The 19428-nt window shown below is 41.1% G+C and overlaps 1 protein-coding gene across 3 annotated transcripts in view; it reads left to right on the top strand.

Moving 5' to 3' along the window:
- Positions 1-19428, top strand: part of GRM1 (glutamate metabotropic receptor 1) — a 193472-nt gene that overhangs the window by 123798 nt on the left and 50246 nt on the right. For all 3 annotated transcript variants that reach the window (XM_072857953.1, XM_072857955.1, XM_072857954.1), the window contains exon 3: positions 1354-1589. In XM_072857953.1, coding sequence (XP_072714054.1) covers positions 1354-1589 — 236 coding nt within the window. The remainder of the gene's footprint in view (positions 1-1353; positions 1590-19428) is intronic.

Genomic DNA, 19428 nt, shown 5'->3' with positions numbered 1-19428 from the left:
AATGTGAACGTCAGCTAAACCATGCAGCTGTTCAGTCTGGTGGCTGGGAACCAAAGACTCGCACGTGCCCAATGCATAGTCACTTTACACCTGTTTGACTAGGACTTGCTGCTTCACATCTTGTCTGTTTTCCATTGCGGAGTCCCAGGCACATCTATGGTGAGTGTCTCATAAATGCCCTCGGCTGGTATGGTCTGCACCCCGATGTTCTTCTCAGGGCTGTGTGTAAGAGGATCCTAACAAGGACCTTCTTTCAGTCTGTCTGGAGTTCAGGATGCAAGTCTCTTTTGGGTGAAACAGAGACTTCTCTCTTAGTGGTCAATCGCATTTTTCCTCTTGAGCTCTTTGCTGCTGGAAGTGCTTCATCTGTCTGCTTTTCACAGCAGCCGTGCTGCTGATTTGATTCTGAGTGGATAGAGCTAGATCTGAGGTGCCAGAATAATCTATTTCTCTCATGACATGCCTAGAATATTAAAATTAAGCAATGGCTGACTTATATTTGCACTTAAATTAGACCGTAATAGCACTGTTCTTAGGGGACCCTAATAAGAACTGGAGAATGGCACTAAATCAATGGACTTCTTGTTAAAAAAACTAAACTAAAACTCAGATGCTAAGACTTTGTTAAAACCTGTTAAAATAGGCCTTCCATGAAATAATGTTGCCAAGAAAGAGTTTTATCTTCAGGTTTTTAAAAGTATGTCTTACATGAATAAACAGAGAAGTAAAATAGAAAGTCATTGTTTGTTAAAAAAAAAAAAAAAGAAGGAGAAAAAAAAGGCATGTTATCACAAATCCCATGCAGTGTGAGAATAGCATGTGGTATTCTTTTTAGCTTGGTCAACTTTATCAAGTATTCTTATTCCATTCTCTTCCAACACAATGCATTTCTCACTTTATGTTTGATTGGAATTACTCTTCTAGCTGTAAGATCCATGCATGCTCAGATCTCTTCTGCAAAACACCCAGGATCCTGGCTCAGTTTCCTTTCCATCAATATTAATACTTTCAGTATCCACCCCTTACAGGACAGCCTAAATAAGGCAGAATCTCTTCAGTCATAAAGACATCACACCAGAAGCTATGCCCAAAAACCCCTTCCAGAGGGACAAGGATAAATCCTCATCATTCCAGATGAGTAAATGAGGACTCTGCATGAATCAGTCAGACTGCTCATTACAAGTATCCATCACTGTGCTTTCTTCTTTTCCTCTCTGCCTGAATTTTAGATGTACCTTTAGATTCCCCCTTAATCACTTGCTTCTGAGAGTGCTGGCCTGCCTTTGGCTCGTTGCTTTTTCAAAACAAGCTTCCTGTCTTTGTGTAGTAAGTGGGTTTTTTGCCTCTTTTCAGTGACGGTTGGGCAGACAGAGATGAAGTCATTGAAGGTTACGAACCTGAAGCAAATGGAGGCATCACTATCAAACTGCAGTCTCCGGAGGTCTTGTCGTTTGATGACTACTATCTGAAGCTGCGTCTGGACACCAATACCCGCAACCCCTGGTTTCCTGAGTTCTGGCAGCATAGATTTCAGTGCCGCATCCCGGGGCACCCGCTAGAGAATCCCAACTTCCAGAAGAACTGCACTGGTAACCTGTCAACTATTTTCCTGTTTGAATCTGTGCTCTGGCAAAAATTTGTCTTTGGGGTTTTGGGGTTTTTTTTGTTGTTTTGGTTTTTTTTTTTCTTTTAAATGTATAAGTCACTGGTGAAAAGTGCCAACCCCAAATTGTACAGATACAAATCCCAACTCTGGTGGGAGTATGTCTGGCACTGGTTACACAGCCTCCTCTTATAGAGTGACTTGTTCCTTTTTCATGTTTTAGGGCTATGCTGAGGCTGACAAGAGCGTTCAAGTTTGTAATATGACTTGTAAAAAATAAGTAGCCCTTAAATTTTAACAAAAATAGGAACAAATTTAAACTGTTTTTCTCAAAGACAGCTTTTCTGATCAGCTGGATAATCAGGAATTTCACAGAAAATATTATGGCAGAAAACAAATTTTAAGGAAAATTGATGCGTCTTAAAATTAGCTAGTCACCTGCTTCACCCTTTCTTTTCTTCACCCATTAAAACATTTATAGTTTGTTTCCCCTGGGTAGCACTCATATAAAACACGCTGTGCTACAGACAGAAGTAATTCTCACCTCATAACAAGAGAAGTGTATCTGCATAGACAGGTTTTCTCCTCCATGGCAGAATCTGAGAAAATAAACTAAAATGTTTCAGTAAGATTAAATTTATTAGTAGATTGAGTGAGAGGTGATCACTTTTCTCTGAAATACTTGCTGCATAATTTTTGAAAATAAATTTGCAAATTGCATAAATTTGTTTGTAGTTTGTAAATATTTCATTTCTAGGCAAAAAGGTGTATTCTGATAGCAAGGAAGTTACTCCATTAGAAACAAAACTAATGAAGCCTGGCTTCCCATGGATTTGTGTTCTGTTCTTTACGTCTCTGTCCCCTCCTCTATCCTGTAGCAGTAATCTCAGTTGGTCATCATGTGCTACCTGAGCTGAATTCCCATAGTGTTTCTAGTTTTTCCCTTCTCTATCAGTAAGACTTCTTAACAACGCTTTCCACATTACCTTTTGTCTCCCCCCAGTTCTCTTATTAACAGCTGAGACATATCACCAAATACTGTCACTGACTCAAAACTGACCTGATGTGCTGACTGGAAGACAGGCTGGGCCGTCTGGGTGCTGAGGGGCTAATGGCAAGCCAGATGGGCTAAGTAAATGTGGAGGTTATACGGATATTTTTTGCTCAAAGGAGTCATTAACTTTGGACTTTACCAAAACGGAGTGGCTGAGGGACCTGGGGTTGTTTAGCCTGGAGAAAAGGAGGCTGAGGGGAGACCTTATTGCTCTCTACAGCTACCTGAAAGGAGGTTGTAGAGAGGTGGGGGTCGGTCTCTTCTCCCAGGTAACAAGTGATAGGACGAGAGGAAACGGCCTCAAGTTGCGCCAGGGGAGGTTTAGACTGGATATTAGGAAATTTTACTTCACTGAAAGGGTTATCAAGCATTGGAACAGGCTGTCTAGGGAAGTGGTTGAGTCGCCATCCCTGGAAGTATTTAAAAGACGTTTGGATGAGGTGCTTAGGGACATGGTATAGTGGTGGTCTTGGTAGTGTTAGGTTTACGGTTGGACTTGATGATCTTAAAGGTCTTTTCCAACCTATGTGATTCTGTGATTCTGTGAAAACATTGATTTATGGTATATATATTTAAGTGGTTTTGAGACTGCTTCAGCTCAGACAAAGGAGTTAATATAGGGCAACAAGGGCAGAAATTACTAAGGGGAGGTTGAATGATGGACGTGCAGTGCAAATGCGTAGCCTTCTTTCTTAAGAAAAGAAGCTTAAAATTGTTTTGGTCATTCCATTGACATAAATAAATTTCATGCTGACACTCTATAAAAAAGTCTCATTTCTGAGGAAATCTCAGCAGCTGTTGTAAACACGGGTAGTTTGTTGTACAGCTTCTGGTTATGAAACCAAAACCTTTAGTCTGAACCAGCATAGTCATTCTTCATCTGCTGCATCAAAGGCAAATACCAGGTGGCGAGTTCAAAATAGCCAAGATGGGGTACTTCTGCACAGAATGTCTACATGAGTTTTCAGACAGTGGTTGCTGTAGACTCTACAATTGTACTTGAGCCAAAAAGCAGTTAAACAAATTCATGGAAGAAAATCAATAAGGGCTGTTTTGTGGAAAAAACCCCAAACACCCCAAAATGGCTCAGGACATCCCAGGAAGCCACTGGACACTGGAGAGGGTGCTGCAGAGGTACCTTTACATGCCTGCCCTGGTGTTCTGTGCTTCTCAAGGTGCCAGGTATCAGAGACAAGAACCACTACATTCTGATGATACTAGTGAAACACAAAAACATTTGTCTACATTGGTAGACTCTGACAGTTAACAGTCACAATTCAGGCACTCAAATGTCTTTCCTTCCTCTAAAAAGCTGTAAGTTTTTGCATGAAGCCTCAGAATGTGCGATACTTTTTAGGCTTTGCTGAAAAGTACTCAGCTCTTAAATTTGGTGGTGAACCACTGATAACCCTCAGGCTTATCACACACAACTAAGAAGTTCATAAATGTCTCAAATCACCAAAGGGAAGTACCACAAGGTATCTATTCCCAGTAATAGCATACCTACAGAATCAAGAGATCTACGTGTTCCCAGCAAGTCTGGGGGCAATAAAATATCGTATTTCTTTTTCTTTAATTGCACAGAGCTGACTGGTAACTGTCTGAAAGCACCACCACAGCTTTCTGCACACATATCTTTATCTGACCTTTCTGCAGGGTTAAGAGTATCACTTCAAATACTAACAGCTTCAAAGCTTGCTGGTGGAGCCTTTCTCTCCAAGGAGGTCTAGTATGACAGTGCTAAGAAACTGCCTTCTTTACCTCTCACAGGTTTGGAGACAGGCCTTTTCACAAACTCTCTGTAAAAAAAGGAGTCTGAATTGCCTCTTCCCTTCTTCACAAAGTATCTCCATGCACAAATTTGAAGGAGAGGATCCATGCTGCTCAATAAATAATAAGGCCTAATATTTGAAATCCATTAAAAGTGCCAATAGACGAAGTTCTGATTTCTTTGTGGTACTACAAATTTAAGTACTGCTGCTACTACTGCATCACCCCAGGAAAATTATCAGTATTCAATACTGGTATCAAGCGCCTTAAGGCCATTATATCTAAGAGCTTTCACCCTTACCTCACAGTATTCCATCAATATTCTTGTAACAAGATACATAGGGTCCTGCATTATAGAAAAAGCCGAGTCCCCTGTGGTCCCAGGAGTCCGTGCACATTATTAGCATGTGTTATGACTATCTCTGGGTCCTGATCTGTTCTGTATCACAGAGGTGCACTGGTCATCCTTACTGAGAACAAAGTACACCCATACTTTTGCATAGGCATAAATTGATTCAAAGGCAGTAGACTGCTGAAGTTCATCTTCCACGTCTGGAGAGTTAATATCTCAGGAAACTATCTAATGAAAAAGAAAACCAAGGACAAAAATACTTGTGATATTTAGGGGAGCATAGTGTATTTGTATTTACCCAGCAGTAGGTTGCCTAGGAGAAGCCAGAAACAAAAAATGAAAAGGCAGTGTTGTTCTCTGACTACCTTATTAAAAAAGATTCAGAATACTTGGAGCCATCCATTTTGAAAAGGAGATTAATTACAAAGTTTGTATTTGAGAATCTTCAATTGCTGCCTGCCCAGTATAATTTGCTCATGTATAACCTAATCACTTTACTGAGTGATTTATTCAGAATTGCCACTGGAATGTGAAGTTCAATTTTTAGCATTCATGGATAGGCAAGGACTTCTCAAGCAATTACAGCTGCTGCATTTGCAATTTCTCACACCCTGTTACTGTTGAGTCAGCACTAGCTTGGGATTGTAGGCTTTCTATGAAGTAAGGGAAAGCCAGTTCCTAGAAATCCCCCTTCTCTGATGACAGGAATTACTGCTTGAATTCCCTCATTCGGTCCCTGAGAAGACTGATGTTGTCCTTCAGGAATTCTCATGTTACACTGAGCTCTGAATGTACATGCGTATTTTTGGGGAAAAAAGCTTATCTGGTCTAAGCACTATTGGAAGGAAGCAAGTCCAAGTGCACTCTACTCTGTGAAGTCTGTGGAATGCCTAACAATTGGCCACATTTTCAGAATAGCTTATCTGGATGTACTAGGACTATATGGTAGTAGCACAAATTCTTGGGAAGAGAAGACAATCATCGTGAGTTTTGCACTGACTGCTCTTTTGGATCATCCCTTCTTGCAAAAATTAAACAACTTACTTTTCCAACTTGGGTGGCAGCCAAATGAGTGGGAACTATTTTTGACTCATTCTTTGCTAATATTGTAGCCAAATGCCTCTCATCAGGGAATGCCTCTCTCCCTCTCCCCCCTTGTCCCCCGCCCCCACCCCCTTCTCTCTCTCTCTGCTATAGGAGATATTCTTCCTCAACACAATAGGATTCAAGTCTAGAAATTTTCTTGAATGTAGATGTATTGGATCTGTCTGGGATGGAGTTAACTTTCCCTATAGCAGCCCTCATAGTGCTATGCTTTGTATTTGTAGCTAGAAAGGTGTCGATATCACACCAGTGTTTTGGCCACTGCTGAGCAGTGCTTGCCCAGCACTGAGGCTGTCTCTCCATCCTCCCACCCCCCCCTCAAAGGCCAGCAAGCTGGGAGTGGGCGAGAGGTTGGGAGGGGACATAGCCACGACAGGTGACCCAAACTGACCAAAGTTTTCCTAGCATATGATGTTGTGCTCAGCAATAAAAGCTAAAAGAAAGGAGGAGGGGGTGGGGAAATCGTTTTTAAGGCATTTGTCTTCCAAAGCAACTGCTGTGTACTGAGGTCCTACTTCACAGGAGTGGCTGGACATTGCCTGCTGATGGAAGTAGAGAATAAATCTTTTTGTTCTCTTTTGCTTCCGTACATGGCCTTTTCTTTATTAAACTGCCTTTATCTTGACCCATGAGTTTTTAATCTTATTTTCACTCCCCTGTCCTGCTGAGGAGGGGGAGTGAGAGAGTGGCTTGGTGGGCACCTGCCAGCCAGCCAAGGTCAACCTACCACAGTAGAAAAGAGAGATTTGTGTATGACCATTCTCCTGTAGTTTCCTTGATATGTAGCAGGCCAAAACCACTTCCAGTACAGAGTTCTTAAACTGTCCATGCCACTAAGCTATTTTCAATGTTTTCCATGTAGTAGCTACATTCTTTAGGAAACAAAGCATGTCCTGCAACTCTGCGTGGACCCCTGACTCATCGCGAGGTTCAGGACTTCACACCATTCTTCATGCCCTTCAGATGAAAAGTCAGAACAGAACAGATTATTTTAACACTAACAGAAAAAAGCTGTTTCTGAATTTGAGATACTGAGAAGCTACCTAACTCAGGATGGACCTGACACTAAGTTCCCTTAGCACACCACCTCAGGCACTGCCCCAAGCAACAGTCACAACTTGTCTCAGTTCATCAGACAACTCAGCCTTTTCCACATTTTGGAGATTGTATGGAGATTGTATGCTGACAGCAAGATTAGGTGATAGACTGTGTATGTCAGGCAACAGAGTTCAGATACCCTTCCAACAGTTCTGTAGGATGTTTTCTCCTCCCTGATCTGATAGAAATAGCCCAAATGGAACTGTTTTTCTCCCCACAAAACTAGAGTAACAAATATTTTTCTGTTGGACTTGGTGAGCCCACATAGTCCAGAATTAAATGCAAGTCACGCTCATGCAGAAATGGTGTAGAACTCAGTGCAGTGCAAACACTTGTACGGAGGTCTAACTGCTGTTTTACAGAATGCCTTATTCGCCTCCTGGCAGATAATACAATGGCTGTAGTTTATGTAAACCAGGTGGGATGAGTACTCCTCTGCACCACAAGAGACAGTTATGAAATCGGTTATGGAACTGATGCAAACATCAGATTATGCTCACAGCAGTTCATCTGCTGGGACAAGAAAATACATTGGCAGGCAATCAGCACAGACATTTTTCAACAGAGCAAAGTGGAACAAAGTGGGCAATTCATGATTCATTCATTGATTCAATTGATCTTTGAGGAGAAGGATTATTTGTCAGTGAACGTATTTGTGGCAGACAAGAACAAGAAATGTATATTTTTTTTTGTTCCAAAGGGGGTCACATTCCAAGTTCCCTGTAGGATGCTTACTCATACCTTGGTCATGCCATAAGGATTGCTTTATCTGCTAATTCCTGTCTTGGTCCAAGAGAACTACAAACAATCAGTCTGAGTGCAGCCAGAGTCACAGAATCACAGAATTACTCAGTCTGGAAGGTAGCTCAGGAAGACTGTAGTCTAAGTCCCTGCTCAAAGCAGGGTAAGCTATGAGTTCAGACCAGGTTGCTTAGGACTTTATTCACTGGGGCCTTGAAAACCTCCAGGGATGAAGGTGGCACAGCGTCTCTGGGCAATCTGTTCCACTGCTTGAATGTGAAAAAGTTTTGCCTCATATCCAGTCTGAACCTGTCTTGTTTCAAGTTATGCCCATCGTCTCTTATCCTCCCACCATGCTGCACCATTAAGAACTTGTCTCTCTCTTCTTGATAACCACCCCATAGGTATGAGGGGCTGTTGTAAGGTTCCCCTGCAGCCATCTCTTCTCCAGGCTTAACAAGCCCAAGTCCTTCACCCTGTCCTCAAAGGGCAAGGACTGCAGCTCCGGATCATCTTGATGGCCCTCTGCCGAATGTGCTGCAGGTCATCAGTGTCTTTCTGTATTGGGGGTTCACAAACTGTATGCAGTATTCTAGATGCACCCTGATGAGTGCAAAGTAAATGGTGGTGGTACTGGGGAGGTAATCAAATGCCACAGTCACTGGCTGTGCTATCAACATAACCCAGGATGCTGCTTGCCTTCATTCCTGCCAAGGATCTGTATGGCCACCATATTCTTGTGCCAAATTTGGTCCTAAGCTGTATCTTTTCCCAACTTCTTTCTGGATCAGCAGACTCACTCAGAAAGAGGACGTAAGCTTTCATCACACCTAAGTAGTTCTGGATGTCCACCATAAATCTTCATAGCACGTCAAATCATGGGCAGAACATAATAATGATAGCAGAAAAGAGCTTGTGAGGAAGACTAAATATTCCAGAAAAGGCATTTATGCTTTGGGATGAATAATGCAGAGTCATACTTCTTGAGACAAAAATTGCAGGCAATATAGATTATTTCGTCACTGTAAAGACATTGAATCATTTACTTTGCTTGGTATAGCCAAGAGATGTGGAGCATGGTGCCAAGGTGTTTTAGGTATCAGAGACCCACACAGCAACACACGCAAAGAGAGATGCAGTGTTACATGAACATACCAGTTCAAGTACAGGAATAATATAGTTATGTCTGTGGGTCATTATACCCAAGATACTAAATCAAATAGTTTCAACAAGTGCTTCTGGAGCCAGCTTGCATTGTTTGCCTCTAGTTAAGATTTCTCTGAAAAGCATCCCTAAGTGTTTGCCACCATTATCACACACTCATTAATAAGTAGCTGGTTTTATCTCATCCAGACATAGACAGAGTCCTTATAGTTTTAGTGAGGTTGTTTTTTTTCTGACATAGGATAATGTCTTTTTAGAAGATCTACAGAGTCTCTACTCACGCCTGTCATGATGTTTGTTTTCCTGTATTTTTCTGTGAAGTTCTCCTTGGTTGCACTTATTGCACCAGATAGGAAGACAGAAGACTGATGGCTGACCTATTCCTATCTTCAGACAGTTTTGTACTTGGGTAATGTATCTTTCAGACTACATCCAGTCCACCAATAATGTAGTTCAGAACTTCTCCTAATCAAGGATTTTTTTCTCAAGACCCATCTTAGTTTTGATGAATTTATGTGAGATAACATGGGGCCCTCATTTTCTCATATCAGTGGACAAAGCACTCCAGGATGTGTACTTGGGGTTTTTTTCACTTTGCTGAAAGTGTGAATGCATTTCCAGTGAGAGCTGATCTGGGTGGTTTTCAGAGTGTTTCAGGTTATGTTGTGAGTTGGACAGATTAGATCCAGCAGACATTATTAGGTCTTATTCTGCTGTGTCAGAGGTGCTTGTAGGTGCTTCTCTGAGAACATTCCTTTAATCTCAACATCTGCAAGGCTCCCCCATGGAGCACCTGTCCTATGAGACTTTGCATCAGCAGAAGCACCTACCGTAGGAGCTACTTTCACTGCAATATGTCAGAAAAGTTAATTATAAGACAATACCCTGAGCGCACACTCTGCCAGGTCAGTCACTGCTTGTAAATCACCTGTGCAGTATATAGGAGACACATTCATAAGCTTTTGAAGAAGGAATCAAGCTATTGACATGCCATGACTTCTTCAAGATGTGTTGTACCTTATGTATCCTGTGACTTGCCCTCCCTAACCCCTACTTTGGATTCCCATTATATACTTAGGTCCCTGCAGTAGAGAAGGAGCTGAGTCTTGTGTCACTCTCTTTGTCCTCAGTATGAGGCAGGAGATCCTAGGATTCATCCCACAGTAGTAATCAAAACTGATCTCAATTTCATGAGCACCTAGAATGAAGCCTATTAGGGACAACTTGTCTGAAAGAACTCTAGTTGCTACACTTTTTAGTCAAGGCTTTTTTACAGTAGATAAGACAAGAAAGCTGTAGTCTCATTGTATTTCCCAGGCAAGGTTACAGACAGCTTTTAAGGCTTAAAGAAGAGGAAGACCAATAATGTGCTTATCTGTGACAAATCATATGGATTATTCAGAGAAGACATTATCTATGGCCAGGTTTTTGTTCATTTGCTTCTAGCTTCTTATTTCTGTGTTTGGAAGAAAGCAGCTACATTTATCTAATATTTTATATTTCCAAAAATACTTTTAAACCAGGCTGTCAATCAAAATACAATAGCAATAAATATTTTTCTTATTTTGGGATCCATGAAAAAATGAGATCATCATCAAATAAAGGAAAGAAGCAATATACATATACCTTTGAAAGCAGCATAGAAGACTGTTTGCAGAACACTTACATATTACAGCAGGATATGACAAAAGTTTTCTGAATCTAATATTTACACCTACATTTTCCATTGTGGGTTTCAACAGTCAAAGTTTCCATTTCTGGGATTAAAACAATCCTTGGGTAGGCTTGTGACATTCAGCCTTCTCCATTACACGAGTAAACCGATGGTGCTGCAAAGGAACAGGACATATTGATCATGCTCCCCTGTGCCTCCTCAGGGCTCCTGTCTCCTGTGCCTGGAGAGCGACGGGGGCACCCCTGACCGCTCGGACTGTCACAGATGCTTTGAACTTCTGTCAGGAGCGTGGTGAGGACAAAAGCACACAGTTAAAATTAATTGGCTTGTTCCTAGAAATCAATTGTTTGTGCAGGTCACGCATCAGAACAATTAGCCTAGATATAAGCATTTAACCAAATCAGTAAGTAAACCAGATGAAATAACACAGGGAACTGATCTGAAAACAAGGCCAACTGCCTTCTGTCAGCCCTCCTGGCCTTTTTATTAGATCATATCTTCCCTTTCCTCATTTACCTGTAGGTGGAAAGTTTTTAAACTCAACTTGCAGTTTTACGGGTTGTCATTACAGGCAGCATTACCCTATAAATACAGGTGCAAAGGAGACACAGTAGAGGCTAACGTGTAGGCGCAAACCCACACACTCACACATGTCTAGCTGCAGCACACAGATACCCTTTGTGCACAAGGCTTTTTTCTGAAAAATAGCTAATAGAGTTCTTAAAATAAATGGGTTCCTCTTAATAGATCTTGGGCAAGCAGTGGCATAAAGAACAATAAATTATGGGCCTGAGTAGTAAAACTTGTACCATACAAACCACAAACTTTCCTACTCAGAATAAGCTGTACTGATATCCATAGGGAGAACAATCTGATGGAAGGTGTGTGCTCCAAAGAGCAGCGATGCCAGAATAAACTTCCGTTTTCCCACTCATTCTGGGAGGTCTGGGGGAATGCAAAAGCCTCCTAGTGTGGAGGGAACTAGGGAAAAATAATGAAAGCAACTACTGCAGCTAGGCTGGGCTGCTGGCTGAGCCAGAGTTGGGCTACTGCAGCACAGCAAGGTGCGAGACAAGATGATTTCCAAAGGTTTCCTTCAGCTCAGATTTTTGAGACTCATATAATAGAAAGCAGCTTTGGAGGAACCTGCAAGTTCGAACCTTTAATTTAGCTCTGGATTCAGGCTTAGCTCTATAGGGATGGAAAATCAGGCTGTTCTCTTCAAAGCAATACTACTCTACACATCATGTTATGCAGTGTACTGTCTACTTTCTGCAAAGGCCAGTTTACTCTGCCTGTTTTTCCAGGTCTATTTCATCTAAAAATTCACATCACAAGGGCTGATTTTCTTGTGAGATCTCAAGTACTTCAGTAATTTGGATTTGGCTGGGCTGGATAGCCCTTTTTTTCTGCATTGTCACATTTGGCTATACCCAGGAAAAAAGGAGGTGTGCTAAAATGAATGCTTTTAAAATTCTTTCAGATCTGAAAGAATCCTGCTTCTGTTTTTCTGTTGAATTTAATGTGTGAATAAAGATTAGGGATACATTTTTTCTTCTGATTTGCTTAGCTGTAGTTCGCTGCTAATCAGTGATGCATTGTCCTCATGCAGATGTCATTCAGAAGCTTCTAATCTTAGCTTAGCTTTAAAATGAATCTTTTCTGTGATACTGTACTTGAACACAGCTCTGGGCGTATGTCCAGTTAAGGGGAAAATAAAGTGGATCTTTGTGATCTGTGTATTTGCAATTCATGTATTGCATATTGCAAGGGTTACAAAGGAATATTTGGATCCTCCTAATAATTATTTGAAAACTACACTTAATTTAAACCAAAAACTGTGAGTGTGATCTGTTAAATTATAACATGGTCCAACTAGGCACTAGTTAGGGTGGCAGAAGCCACTGTGCTTCTCAGCTCCAGAGCAGCTGCAGCAGCTGCCTTTGATCCCAGGAAGCAAGGGGAGTCTCTGAGAGCAACTGCGTGGCTGCAGGGCTGCTGCATAGTCTGGACATGCAGCGATTACTCACGGTGCACATGTGAAATCCAGCCCATCAGCATGTAACCATGTGGTTGCAGGAAGCTAGCCCTTCAGACAGGTTTCTTGTGTGAGGATACAGTCTATTTAAAAAAAAAAAAAACAAAAAAAAAATCAACGCAACACCAACCGTAAACTTGGCAAAGGAGAAATTTGGAGGGAGCTGTATTTCTGCAGAAGTGAGACACATTGGTGTTCATATTGACTTATACTCGGGCAGCTAATGCTGGTGTTCTTAATACCACCTTAACATTAAGAACAGAAGTGAGGACCAAGTGGTTTGTTTTTTTAGAATAATAATAAAAGAAAAAGAAAACCAGTAGTACTGGCTGATGGGTGGTACACTGTCATGCAAGAATTCTGAAACCCATCTTAAATCAATAATGTTTTAAAGCATGATCAATATTCAATATCTTTCCTGACTATTCTTCAGACTCATACAGAACCACTAGAATTTAAAATAGGAAAAGACCAGTTGGGCCAGCTAGTCTGTGCCTGCCAGCCATGGGCTGGTATCCTACCATGAGGGGAGTACCTGGTCTGATGTTAGCAGGAGATATTGACTCATATCTTTGAAGTCCTCAGGATCTCATGCCCATACACTGACAACCATGAGCTAGTACTTAGATGTCTACAGGTCTAGATCAATGGACGGAGAAGAGTTTATGTGATTTGTTCCATTTGCTGTCTCCATGCCAGACAGGAGCACAGATCTCCAGAGAGAATAGGTTAATGAATATCTGTATTTTATTATTTTCATCGTATTTTTCCACTCTGATCTAAAGACCCTGACTAATAGTTTTGGGTGTTGTACCGGTGCCGAATATTTAACATATACTGAGACTAGATTTCTGTTAACTTCTTTGCCCCATTCAGTGGTAATACATTCTATGGTTAATATGAAGGTTGCTTATTTTCAACTCTGAACCAGCATTTTCTGATGAAGATGCCCAAAATTAGGCTCCTGAAGTGCATGCTCTGAGACCTAGATAAATTGGCCTGATTTTTAAGGGTACTGATCTCCCATAATTCCCATGGTAGTCAACAGCAGCTAGAGAAGTTCAGGTATTAATCAAGTCAATTAATTAGGTGCCTGAATATGTATTCAGTTTCCTAATTTAAGCATCTAAGGTGGTTAATGTTCTGAAAGCTGCAGCACAATTACTGAGTTCTCTCTCTTTCTTTCAGATAAAGTCTCAGGCTTCATATGAAAAGCATGACACTTGAAATTTAATCAGTCCTGTTTCCTGTGCTTTTCATTTTGCCATCATTGTGTGTTATAATAGGATATCTGTAAGGGTATCTGACTCAAATTTTTTTTTTATTAAGAGGAAAAGCATTATTAAAGCTAGCCAAATAACATAAAAATGTGCAAATATTTCTTTAAATTTGTAAATGAATTTGATTTTAACTGTGTTCATTCCTGTCTCATGTAAGAGTAGCAGCAACTCATTATCTGCTAGACTTGTTCCAGATAACAGATCTGTTAAGAATAGTAGTTCTAAATATGTCTGTAATAGAGTGTGTGAATAAGGCAGCAAGGTTACATAGTTACCTGAGGGAAAGGGGAAGACTGAAGGTTGGGTTTTCTGTCTTTTTAATCATTTCTCCACAGGAGTTCAGGTCATGTAGAAAATGGGCTCTGTGGAATCCTGTCCTTAGAGAGACTGGGTCAGGATCCAGGATGGCACTGGAGGAAGGCTGTAAATAAAGCAAGAGAAGCAGGCACATCCAAGGTCTCTGCCATAGTAGCCATTCACATTAAAACGGTGCCTGAGGCTGTGGGAGCACGGGCACTTGCGGGACCCTGCAGAGTCTGAGAGAGAGGCTCAGGGATAGTTTATTGTTGGACTGGGAGTGACAGCAGAAGCTATAGGACACACAGTAAGAGTAACAAATTGAATTGCCTGTTGTCATAGTCCCAAGAAAGGGAACAGAAGAAACGAAGAGAAAATAATAAAAAAAAGAAAGAATCAAAGTCAAAGAATGAATTGGGACTGGGGGATGGTGATGCCAGATCAGAGTACGGCCTCTGACAAGGATCAGACAGGGCAAAAGCCCTCCTTTCCATTCACCCTGTTTGCGAATCTTCCATTAAAATAACTGTGCTATTGCCTACGTCCTTTAAATGCAAAGGCTGAGCTTGACTGTTGAAATGCCTTTGTCAGCATTAAATTTTGGTCAGCTAATGAAATAGTAAGATGGATTTCAAATGCTATATCGTGATTTGAAATCAGTGTCTTTGCTGATTACGTGTACCAACCATTCAATCAAGGAACAAAAAAACCCATCAGCTGGCATATTTTATTCCTGTTTATGAAAATATGAAAAATGAAATATTCATTTCTAATTAAAATAGGAGCTGAGAAATAATGTCTTGCTGCAGAAGTTAAATAATAATTTCAAATAAATAATAGAACATGTTGTGGTCATTTTGCAGGCAGTTTGTACACAGTCCAGCTTTTAAGGAAAACAAACTAATCATAATAATTATTTGTCAAGCTCTCATAATAATTACTCTCTGTCTGTAAGAAAGGCACTGGAATCACTTCAGATTATCTTCTATGTTGCCTGTTTCTAGAATGGACATGTCATTTAATTTTATGTCCTAACTATCTGAACTAGAGTAGATTTTTTTTAAGCCTAAACTGCTTCCAACTTGATGGATTCCCCAAGTTCAGAACCACAAGCAGAGTTTTATTGATTTCTAGTTTTAAGCCTTGAATACTACATTTGGGTATTCAACCGTAGGTACTAATAAGCCGCTGTCATTCCATGCCAGATTCCTGGTCAGTTCCATGAGTCTTCCGATAGGTGATCACAGTATTTTATTCGGAGATTAATTTCCATAAGCTAGAAGGGCCAAATATTGATTTTTTTATGATCACCAAGTAGGTTAAATACCTTTACAGGTTACTCACTTCATTATGGAGTTAATTCCAAACATCTTCATTAGAATGTGCATAATAATAAACATTCATAATTTTATGTGCTTTATGGCAGTTGTAAGTATAGTCCCAGTTTGGCACATGAATGCAGCCGTGAAAAGGATGGCACATAAATACAAAGTCATGTTTCTTTTCAAACCATTTGAACTGATACTGAACTGTATTTGCCTGGGAGTCCAAGATACAGAAATTGATTTATGTCAGATAGGGACAGGTATTTTCCTCTGTTGTTTTCCAGTCTATTAATTCCAAAGGACCCAAATTAAGATAATAGCCAAAATGAGGTAATCGATAACCTTAGAACTTAACCTTCTTGTCAATTTTTGGTTATGTTGCTTCACTGTTGGACATTCTGTGAAGTGTATTTCTCAAGCTGATTGCATTGCAAGAACACATACAAATATCACGGGAGTGGATCTTCCTTTTTGTTTTGAAGGGGGCTGGGTTTTTTACCCTGCACTGAGCTATATTCTGTGTATCCTTCAGTTTCTATTTCATTAAAAAACAGTCTTCACTGCAGAGCTATTTCATCATGATCATTCCACTAAAAGCTAAGAACAAAGAGGAGCAATGCTAAAATTTCCTGCCAAGCCTTTAACAGCTTATAGCAGTGGATGTGTACAGAAGAGGTTTCAAATACCAGCTTGCAGACTTATTCAGAGGAGAAAGAATCTCAGCAAATCATTCTCATAGGGCCATAAACCCTAAGTTTTTTTCTTAAGCAAAATTCCTTATGAAGAATTTTAGCCCAGTGGCAAGAAACACAGAGGCTTCAGGCCATACTGTCATCCCCTGCAGAAGCTTTATGAGGCTGGTGAGCTTCTGTCAAGTCATCTGCTATAAGTGGATCTCTCCAGACCTGTATTTAACAGCATGTGCCATATACATTAACTTGTAGAGGAAGTTCTCTGCTTGTTATCCCGTTTCCTGCTCTTTTTCCTGGTGCTGTAAATACTTTCTGTGGACACGTATTCTCGCAACTTTTCAACTCTGTGATCAGTTTCTTTCAGCTCTCACTGATAGGACATGGGGACAACCTGTGTAGATTGCAAACCTGTGATGGTACACCTTGCCAGGGGCAGCCTAGTGAAGGAAGAGACAGCCCTCTCCTGGGGTGGCTGGCATGCAGACAGCTGTGCTGTTAGCAAGGCCCTTAGGTGGTGCGTTATATTTCCCTTTGAGTTCTTTCTTTTACTGCTACCTAACACAAGAGACAGAACAGACGATGCAGATTTATGGAGAAGGGGAAAAGGAACTTTTTATCCACCACAGGCCCGTTTTGCACTCACCTGCCTCCCACTCCAGTGACGCAGTACTGGCAAAGCCCCGCTGCCAGCTGCTGCAAAGCCCTCCAGCTTCTCTCTAGCCTCTTCCAAAGGCAGAGAGGGGCTGCAGCATTGCACATCAGCTGGGAGTGTTTGTGAATATATAATATCTCACCCAGACGTGCTCTGCCTGCTTGCCCCAGCACTGTCAGGTACAGACATCAGGCGTGCCCACTCTTCCCATTTGCTTGAAGCTGCAGCCAGCCTTTGGGAAATGACAGCCTTCTCGTCCCCTGCTTAGCTCCTTTGGGTCACTAGAAGGGACACGTAAGAGGAAAGCTCTCTCTGCTCACTTGGGCACAGGCACATTTGAACACAGCTTTGTCATCTCCCACAGTGTGAGCATGAGTTATGTGCATTGTCACTTGGTGTTTACATCTCAAATCTGCTTCTCCTGGAGTCCTATAGCTGTGTGAGAATCTGAATGTCCATGGGGAGAGGCAGAAAGGGCAGGGAGGGGAAGTGAGCTTCAGGCTCTTGTGTCTGCTAAGCCATGTTTGTAGACTGGGAAAGACAGGAGCAGTTAGAAAGAGATCAGTTGCCTTTTTTTTTGCTCCCAAGTTGCATGGTGTATGGGTTGGACCTGCGAGTTCAGACTTGGCGTAGGGCTGGCAGCACTGCTCAGTCCCCTTTCTCCTGCCCTGTGCCTAGTGACTCGCAGGCTCTCCCTGCAGCTGATTAATGAGTGAGGCAGCAGCTTGTGCAGTCATTTCTCCGCATAATATTTCAGCTTCGCTGTGGCACTGTTGTATTTGTGTATGCCAGCCTCATTCCAGAGTCTTTGACACTAAGCTCTTAAAGCCCTAATGTGCTTACATAACATGATATGGAGAAGCAAGAAAGTAAATTTAATTAAAATCTTTCCCCACTGCTTCTGACACACAGGGAGAGGCAAAAGGAAGACACTGCTTTTCAAACACTGAAGAACAATGTGGCATCCTCACAAAAACAGACAAGGGAACTGAAGACGCTGGTGGTGTATAGTATATCTTAAAAGGGGACTAATCTTCTACAGTTTAGGTGTTAGACATCTGAAATGAAGGACAACCTGTGCCTTGATGGCTGAATTCATGTTTTGGTTTTCTTTAGCCATTGAGTTGACATCCGTGAAAGATATGTAGGTAAAAGTAAGTAAAAAAAAAATCCACAGCCTTTTAAATTCAGTATCAATTTTTTTCCAGGAGAAGAAGGTTCAGTAGTTATTTGACCAACTTTGCTAGTGAAAATAAATAACCCATTGCATACAAATATTACTGCAATCAGCACCCTGTTAATGCCTTAGATGGAGAATTCTAGGGCAAATTTTTGAGGAGCTTCTGCTGAATGCCCAGCTTTTGAATGGCTTTCACTTCTCTCTGTAGTTTTATACAAGAATAGAAGTACACTAATCCCAATTAAAAAGCAACATTCACCAGATGTAACAAAGCAGTAGGATCTGGGAGACCCACAGATTTCCCCATGCTCAGAAAGAAAATAGCAGGGTATCTCAACTGGTAACTGTAATTGTATCCTAGCTTTTCAGGGAAAAATACATCAAATATAATTGCGTGAATTGAATCTCTTTGCTTGGGGAAATAAAAACCGTTTGAAGAATGGAAGCGAAACCTCCCTGATTTAATGACATCCTGAAAATGAAGTCTGCAACCCTGTGAACTCCGTTTATTGCTTCATGAGTACTGTAAGATGTCAAATGTTTATCAGCGTGTTTTGAAATCTGGTGTAGAACCCGTATATCGTAAGATATTCCCTGCTTTTAGCTGCCCCAATGAAACCTCTGCTTCCTCTCTTCTTGCCAAAGGGCAGAGCAACTTGCAATTCTATAGAATTGTGTTATTATTGTGCTGCATTATTTTCTATAGACTGGTGAGATGATGCTCAGGAGGCAGTTAAGGAAAGATCCTTTTACTTAAATAATACATCCTTCCTCACCGTTACCTGACAAGTAGTGGAGCTTCATCTGGTCAAACAAAGAGTTCACGTACAATGGGAATTGAGTTACCTGTTTTATCTTGTGTCTTTTTGATAGCTCTTCTAGTATCCTCCCTATATGTCCTATCTCCTCTCTTTCACTGTATTTAGCTGCCTCTTGAACTTGCCTCCCTGCTGCAAAGATGCAGACATCGAAGTAGGAAGTGAAGGGGTAACCATTACACATATGGGCCACTTTTGTTTGGAAACAGTATAATAACTGGTTTCCTGGGAGCAGAAGCCATACAAGAAACAATAATTTACCATGATGGGATTATTTGTTGTAGGTTGAATGAAGCACTTATTATGGTCTGTGACAAAGTTTTCAGCCTATGATTCTATCTCATGAAAATTACAAATCATTTTTTAATTGAGATTGAAACAAAGCCTCTTTTTTCTGCCCCTCTTTTGGCTTGGTCAAACACACACACACAAAAAATCATTTTTCCACAAATTGTTTGTGGTCACATTAGCTTGCACATAGAGACAGCAAGGTCATTGAGACAGCCCATGACAAGTGAAGCCTGAAGCCCTGATCCACAGTTGCTTGTTCTGGTCACCAGGTAGCATTTCCTGGCCTCTCCCTCA

This window comes from Ciconia boyciana, chromosome 3 (assembly GCF_034638445.1).
Source record: "Ciconia boyciana chromosome 3, ASM3463844v1, whole genome shotgun sequence".
NCBI classification, from domain to species: Eukaryota; Metazoa; Chordata; class Aves; order Ciconiiformes; family Ciconiidae; genus Ciconia; species Ciconia boyciana.
Note: the sequence above shows the minus strand (reverse complement) of the source record. Positions and strands in the feature narration are given on the sequence as shown.